Source organism: Trichechus manatus, unplaced genomic scaffold (assembly GCF_000243295.1).
Source record: "Trichechus manatus latirostris isolate Lorelei unplaced genomic scaffold, TriManLat1.0 scaffold00026, whole genome shotgun sequence".
Classification (NCBI taxonomy): domain Eukaryota; kingdom Metazoa; phylum Chordata; class Mammalia; order Sirenia; family Trichechidae; genus Trichechus; species Trichechus manatus.
Window position 1 is genome coordinate 6936686 of NW_004443962.1, and position 8111 is coordinate 6944796.

Below are 8111 nucleotides of genomic sequence, written 5' to 3' on the forward strand. Positions count from 1 at the left end.
GAGTCCTTCCAGAATCACATTTTAAAGTTCCTTTTTTTTTTTTTTTTTAGGGAATTCAAGTTTGGACCAATGCTAAGGAATGTTTTAGCAAGATGTAATCCTGTGAAATGAATTTCTCTTCAGTCAAAGTATCCCAAAACAAAAGCACAAGTAAATAAAAGAAATTTAAGTTGCCACCCAGTGTACACAAAAAATGTACAATAAGTTCAGTAAAGTCAACTTCCTTTAACCTGACTGTAGTTGTGTTAATATAGCACAAAAAGGATGTATTTTAATGAAGATTAATATTATGATTGAGGTTTTGGGGACGGGTGCTGATTCCAAAAAGTTAATTTGATAATATACACCAACAGATTGTTTATCGGGCTTCTGAACCAATGACTGGATGTCAGTATGTTAGCTAATTTCTGGATGCTCGTTTCAACGCCAGCTGTTTCAGATCTGTAATACAGGGATTTTTTTTCCTAAGATTGAATTCCAGTCTTTACCAATATGTTATAAGGGGTTATTTTTCTTGCCTTGTAGAGCCATTTGGTTTGACAAAGCTCAGCAGAAACTTAGTGTGAAATCTAAGATTTTCTCCCACATTCATTGATGCCCCCTGTAATATTTGCATACACTAGAAAATGCCTTCAATTTGTGTTTTACCAGAATTTTGATACTGGTCAAAAATTTTATACTGCCAGCAAAGAAGACTCAACTTCTCAGATATATAGTGGAATACATTGTTATGATCCAGAAATCACTAAATAGAATGTTTTAATTGAGTATGTTATGTCTAAGAATTAAATTCTTCTAAAAAAATTCTTAACCTCGGTGATGAGCCTAACTTTACTCTGCTTGGCTCTCTCCACATGGCATTTCAGGGTACGAGATGTAGCATTTCAGTGTATAAGATGTATGTAATAAACGATATATGTTAGTATCTTCATTATTAACATCCTTCTTTTCTATTGCTTGGCTGTAGTTTTTGTAAAAATAAATTATATTGTTTTTTTTTTTTTACGTGTGTGTGTGTTTTCATGCTGTATGTTCAGAAGCCAAGCATCCTTATTTTGCGAGCTTTGCAGAATCTTAAATGTGTACTCGTTGTTTCTAATTATGTAAAAAAACCAGTTTAGCATTTGACTTTTTTACATGTTTAAAATGTTACTGGATTTTTGTGCTGTTTGCCAAACATACAATAAATAAATGATTATGCTGATTTTTATGATTCTTATTTTAGCTTGATGAGCCATACATATTAGTATCTGATGCTCTGTGAGAAAATACATGCCATATTACGTTTCTTTTTTTTTTAAATGAAATCCAAGGATGTAAATAGCATCTGTTGTTATTTTCTAGAAGCTAGTATGTTTTAAAAGGAGCACGGGTGGCACAGTGGTTAAAGCGCTCGGCTGTTATCCAAAAGGTTGGCAGTTCGAATCCACCAGGCACTCCTTGGAAACTCTATGGGGCAGTTCTGCTCTGTCCTATAGGGTCGCTATGAGTCAGAATTGACTCGATGGCAACGGGTTTGGTTTTTGGTTTGGTTTGTTGTTACCAATGTTTTAAAATGATGAATTTTTAAAAAATAATATTATTGTCTCCAAAATACACAAATATACCCTTGGCTATATGTATATTTAACTAGGAAGATCTTGACTTGGGTGGATTTTGAAAATTGGACACCAAAAGATGTCATTGAGTAGCTTAGGATAAAAATTTAGGAATATATTTTTACTCTTTAAGTTAAAAAAAGTCTCATTTGATAGCACAATTATTTCTTTAAGAAAACTCTTAAAGGAGTTTTATGATGGAAAACATTTTTGCTTCTGTTAAGAGTAAGTATATAGAAGTAAGCTGTCTGCAATAACCCTTTTCACTGTTTAAAAATCTGAAATCAAAATGAATTAAAGGATAGGTTAATTCTCCCAAGATAAATATAAAAAATAATATAAGTAATATTACAAAGAAAAATGACTTGTTAAATTAATGTAAATACTTAGAGGAAGATTTTTTCTTGACGTTGTAACAGTGATACAGTTGGTATAGCCCAGAGTTAAATAGGGTAGTCAAAGCATTAATATTAGCTAAAGTCATATTTAAACCTTCGTTTACATCCAAAAATTTGAGTGTGGATGCATGAGTCACTGGTAATTACAACATAGCATCCAAAACAGGAACTGAGGGTTCTTAAAATTCAAGCATCTTTAGAATAAACAGAGATACCCAGCTTTGAATAGAAAGAAAAATCATTATGTACCAGGAATACTAAGCTTTTTATATCTTTATAATCTTTCTTTTGATTCATATGCATACTCAACTTCCTGGGTAGTAGTTACTGATTCTCCTAATAAGTTTTCCTTAAAAAAAGTATTAGAGATTTCTTTCAAGGTAGCCCAGAGAAATAAAATAAGTAGAATTGTACTTTCTAAATTTACAGCTTTAAATATTTTATATTTGAATGGAAGAAAGGCTTAGTTTCCTCTTGAAGAAGCGGGGGTTTGGGGGGAAATGAGCAAATTAAATCTAAAGTAGAAGAAAGGAAATATTAAAGCTAAGAGCAAAAATCAATGATACAGAAAACAGGTAAACAACAGAGCTAACAAAACCAAGAATTGGTTCTTTGAAGATTGGGGAAGTTAATAAACCACTGGCAAAGCTGGAGGAAGAAGAAAGCACAGATTATCCCTATAAGGAATGAAATAGAGGGTATTATTACAGATCCTGTAGACACCAAAGGGTAGTAAGGAAATAATATGAACAACTTTAAACCAATAAATTAGGTGAAATCAACAGATTCCTTGGAAAATACAGCTTACTAAAACTAATACAAGATGAGGTAGAAAATCTAAATAGCCTTATATCAAAGAAATTTATTATAAAAAATATTCCTACAAAGAAAACTCCAGGTTCAGATGGCTTCACTGGTGAATTCTATCAAACATTTAAGGACAAAAAAGTTTTAATTCGACAAAAACTTTCAGAAAATAGGGGTGAAGAGAACACTTCTTCTCAGCTCTTTTGAAGCCAGGATTGTCACAGTACTAAAACTGGATAAAGACATTTCAGGAAAAGAAAATGACAAATCCATATGATCATGAGCATAGATGCAAAAATCATTTAGCTGATCGAATTCAGCAATAGGTAAAAAGGATAATACATCATGACCAAGTAGAGTTTATCTCAGAATACAAGGTTGGTTTATCATTAAAAATCAATTGCTATGGACCTCCACCAGAGTTACCGCTGGCTTCACCCTACCCAGACATAGTTCACCATACAGAAATTGTTGAGTTGTTTTAGGTTTTGCTGTGTGTATTTTCAACAACAAAAATTTTTTTAAAAAAATCAATTGCTATAATCCGTCATATGAACAATAAAGGAGGTACCTCATTTAATTATTTCTATACCTACAGAAAAGCATTTGACAAAATTCAACATCGATTCCTAGAAAACTAGGAATAGAAAGGAGTTTCCTCAATCTGATAAAGTGCATCTATGAAAAACCTACATCTAACATCATACTTAATGTTGACAGGCTGAAAGCTTTCCCCCTAAGATCAGGAATAATGCAAGAACATGTGTCCCTATTTCTCCTTTTCCCTTCGATGCTGAGATTCTTTCAACTTCCACCCCAACCTCCCTCCAGCTACCTGTTTCCCCCGTTGTTCCACGGGCTCAATGCTGAGCCTTAATCTCAGAGTGTCTGTTGAAATTCTGAAGCAGATGGATACCCCTATGCTTGAAGCTCTAATAGGGCATTCACCAGGTGGACACTCCAAGGCCAGAATGTTTGGGGGATCTACTGATGAAACAGATAGTTATAAAAGTCATCCCCAGATGAAGTTGGAACTAATTGATTCAGCAGCAAAATCCCAAATAAAACATCCCTTTTCATATACCATTCAGCAGAAGACAAGGAGAAATTACTAAATATTCAGTTGCCAAGGCCTTGATTTAAAAAAAATACAGCTAACATTCATGGAATGCTTTCAATTAAGATGAAACTGAAGCAGAGTGCAAATTGATGTGGCTTGCCCAAGGCCACACAGCTAGTAACTGGTAGAGCCAGAATCTGAACCCAAGTAACAAGACCTAGCAATCTATTTCTGAAAAATCAGTCATTGGAAACTCTATGGAGCTCAGTTCTACTCTTAACACGTGGGGTTGCCATGAGTCAGAATCAACTTGATGGCAATTAGTTTAACATGGCTCCAGAGTCTATACTCTTAACTGCTGTGCTATGCTGCCTGCTTTTCTGAGGCTCTTCCCGTGTAGAGGAGCAGGAGACCTCAGGCGTCACAGACCAGAAAGAAGGAGAGCCTCTGGGACAGAGATATGAAGGTGGGAAGAATAGAAAAGGTAACTCATGCTGCTCAAATTGCAAGACATTTAACAGGAAAATGTCTTGGTGTTATGGATTGAATTGTGTCCCCCAAAAATGTGTGTCAGCTTGGCTAGGCCATGATTCCCAGTATTGCATGATTGTCCACCATTTTGTCATCTGATGTGATTTTCCTGTGTGTTGTAACCTCTATGATGTTAATGAGGCAGGATTAGAGGCAGTTATGTTAATGAGGTAGGACTAAATCTTCAAGATTAGGTTGTATCTTGAGTCAGTCTCTTTTGAGATGTAAAAGAAGGAGAGAGACAGGGGACCTCCTACCATCAAGAATGAAGAACCAGGAGGGGAGCACGTCCTTTGGACCCAGGGTCTCTGCACTGAGAAGCTCCTAGACCAGGGAAGGATTAATAAGAAGGACCTTCCCCAGAGCCAACAGAGAAAGAAAGCCTTCCCCTGAAGCTGGCACACTGAATTGGGACTTATAGCTTCCTGGACTGTGAGAGAATAAATTTCTCTTTGTTAAAACCATCCACCTGTGATATTTCTGTTAGAACAGCACTAGATGACTAAGACACTTGGCTAACACTGGGAATGGGAGCAGGAAGAGGAAGCATGATATGGAGGTAGGATATGGGGAATACTAGACCAGCTCTCCGACTTTAATGTGCTTATGAATTACTTGGGGCTCTTGTTAAAACAGATTCTGATTCAGTAGGATGGCTGGGGCCACGTTGCATTTCTAACTGGCTCCCAGGTAATTCCCATGCTCCTGGTCCACAGACCACGTTGAGTAGGGAGGTGTTAAAAAACATACAGTTTGAAAAACTACTAGCTATTAAGCTAAATGGCCTGGCCAAACTGATTACTCATTTAAGCACAATTTTTCAGCAAATATACAAAAATTTAGCAGTTATATAAAGAAAAGATAACAAAAAGGAAAGGTAGTTAAGATAATTGAAAGTTTACAAGCTTATAGCAAAAGCACGATTTAATAATGTGAGTAAATGGTTAACAATTACGCAACGCTCAAGACTGAAATTCTTAATAACAGCAAAAATAGTATTGATGATGCTTTCATCAAAACTTGTGGAAGACCTCATGCACAGCCACTGTCCATCTGTCAGTGAAGGCTTATGTGTTCCTGTGATACTCAACAGGTTTCAGCAGAGCTTCTAGACTAAGATGGACTAGGAAGAAAGTCCTGGCAATCTACTTGTGAAAATCAGCCAGTGAAAACCCTATGGATCATAGCAGAACATTGTCTGACTCACTTGCTTTGGACATATCAGCAGGAGGGTTCAGTTGCTGGAGGAGGTCATCATGTTTGGTGAAGTAGGAGGCCAGAAAGGGCAAGCGAGACCCTTGGTGAGATGGATTGGCAAAATAGCAACGATGGACTGGAGTGTACCAATGATAATGGGAATGGTGCAGGACTGAGCAGCATTTCATTCCATTGTGCTTGGGGTAGCCGTGAGTCGAGACCTGACTTCACAGCAGCTAACAACATCCCTGAAAAAATGACAGAACTCTGATGATGTCCTATCCCCAAATCCCCAAGCTTTCCAATTCACAGTCTCCCAAACTTTGGTGCTTGATGAATGTCTTTAAGGAACTGTTTCCCTCCCCCGCCCTCCGTGTTGGTTTTCTCAGCAGCAATGGTATTCTCAAGAAAACTATCTTTAGCCAACTAGTACATGGTAAAGGGCATCTTCCTTTCAAAGGGCTGTAGGACACACTACACACTAGAAGGATAACTATCAACCCAACAACAGCAGGTGGTCTTCATAGTTTAACCTTTTTTAAAAAAAAATGTCATTGTGGTGAAATACGTGTAACAAACATTTGCATTTTTGGCCATTTTTACATGTACAATTCAGTGACATTAAGTAGATTCCCCATGTTGTGCAACCATAAAAAAAACTTGTGGAAGACTTCCATTTAAATACAGTGATTTGAACATGTGTTTATCTTTGCGTCTTCTCAAAATAGCTCTAAAACGAAAGTAAGGAATTAAAAGAAGTATCAACCCTTAAGGACAAAGGGAACAGGAGAAAAGACAACTGTGTACAAGAAATGCCCACAAAGTTTTGGAAAATAAAAAGATGGAGGGATGCTAATTAGCAAAATGGTGGAAGCTGCAACTTAAGTGCCTATAGCTGGAGATACTAATGAGAAGCAAACTAATTTGCACAAGGGAATCCCAGAAACACTCAGGAATTAGAGGAAACAATTATATTGGCACATAGGAATAGGGTTGGTTAAAAGTCTATACAAAGAGCAATTAGATGTCCAGGTCCCCACGCTTTCTCTGCGTAACTAGACAACTGTTTCTCCATATGCTTAGGAGACCACTATTGTGCATTATGAAATTTCTGATCAGTAAAAGTTTCCAGTTATACAAAAATTGCCATCAGACTAGCATCAGGCTTCTCAATAGCAAAATTTGTTAGACACCAGAGGGAATAGAATTAATGCCTTCAGAATTCTGAAGAAAAATCTCCAACCTGACAGTTTAGTTTGGCTAAACTGTTAATCGAGTATGAGGCTAGAACAAAGACATATTTAGACATGCAATAAAAAAATTTTTTCCTCATGTACCCTTTCTCAAGAAGCTACCAGAGCCTGTGGTTCACCAAAACAGGAGCATAAACCAAAAACCAGGAAGACGTGATAACAGAAAACGGGAGATCCAACACAGGAGGCAGATGAAAGGTATGCCCAGGATATGGTGAAGACAAGTCCAGGAAGATGCTGTCTAGAGTGGAGCAGGAGATGGAGGCTCCAGGAGGAAGATCTCCTGGGCAAAAGTTGGAATTGTAGGCTTATCTATAGATTTGACAAATGTAGAATATTGTGTTCAGAGGCCATTGGGGGATGTGGGATGATTTAGCCATAGATACAAAGAAAATGAAGTAATAAAAACACAAGATTGTTACAATATCCAGAAAAGAAAATATTTTGCAAGAAGAGAATCGTAATCAAAGTGTACTACATGGCTTTGCAGCCTAAAGATATGTATTTACATAATTATAATAATGGAAATATGGCAATTACCTATCCAAAAATGATGATATAACTATAGTGGGAGCATTGGTTGGGGAGGAAGATTCCAAGAGGCAAATACTCATCCACTATAATAAGAAGGTGATAGACAATGTCCAACTTGATAAATCAAGAGATAGCGCTAGAGATATTGCTTAGAAATATTATCATAAATGTTGAAAGAACAGCTAAAAGAGTCAGAAGGAATGGGGGCGTTGGGGCATAGGCAGAAGTGGGGCAAGTGGCTGCTTTTTTTATCGTAAACCTGTAAGTACTATATGATTTTTTAAAAGGTGGTAACTCTGATAAAAAAAATATTGCCAGTAAAACATGTCCCTTATACTATGACACCAAAAGCATAAGCCACAAAAGGAAAACTAAATTGGGCTTCATCAAAATCAAAAAACTTTTTTTTTCCATCTCATCTCTTGTATCTTCTTTTTTTTTTTTTTTTTTGTACTTTAGATGAAGGATTACAGAACAAATAGTTTCTCATTAAACAGTCAGTACACATATTGTTTTATGACATCAGTTAACAACCCCACAACATGTCAACACTCTCCCCTCTTGACCTTGGAGGACCCTTTTTTTGGTCAAAATATACATAGCCGAAGTTAACACCATTTCAAAAGTTTCTACATGTACAATTCAGTGACATCGATTAACATTCTTCCAGTTGTACTGCTATTCTCACTATCCTTTTCCAAATTATTCCATCACCATTATCTTCAACTCACTG

At 36.5% G+C, this 8111-nt stretch overlaps 1 protein-coding gene across 3 annotated transcripts in view; it reads left to right on the forward strand.

The window, feature by feature from the left end:
- The window catches only part of SNX4 (sorting nexin 4), a 68858-nt gene extending 67654 nt beyond the window's left edge, over window positions 1-1204 (forward strand). For all 3 annotated transcript variants that reach the window (XM_004373605.3, XM_023728777.1, XM_023728776.1), the window contains one exon: window positions 51-1204. In XM_004373605.3, coding sequence (XP_004373662.1) covers window positions 51-98 — 48 coding nt within the window. In that variant the 3' untranslated portion in view covers window positions 99-1204. The remainder of the gene's footprint in view (window positions 1-50) is intronic.
- The last annotated feature ends 6907 nt before the right edge of the window (window positions 1205-8111 follow it).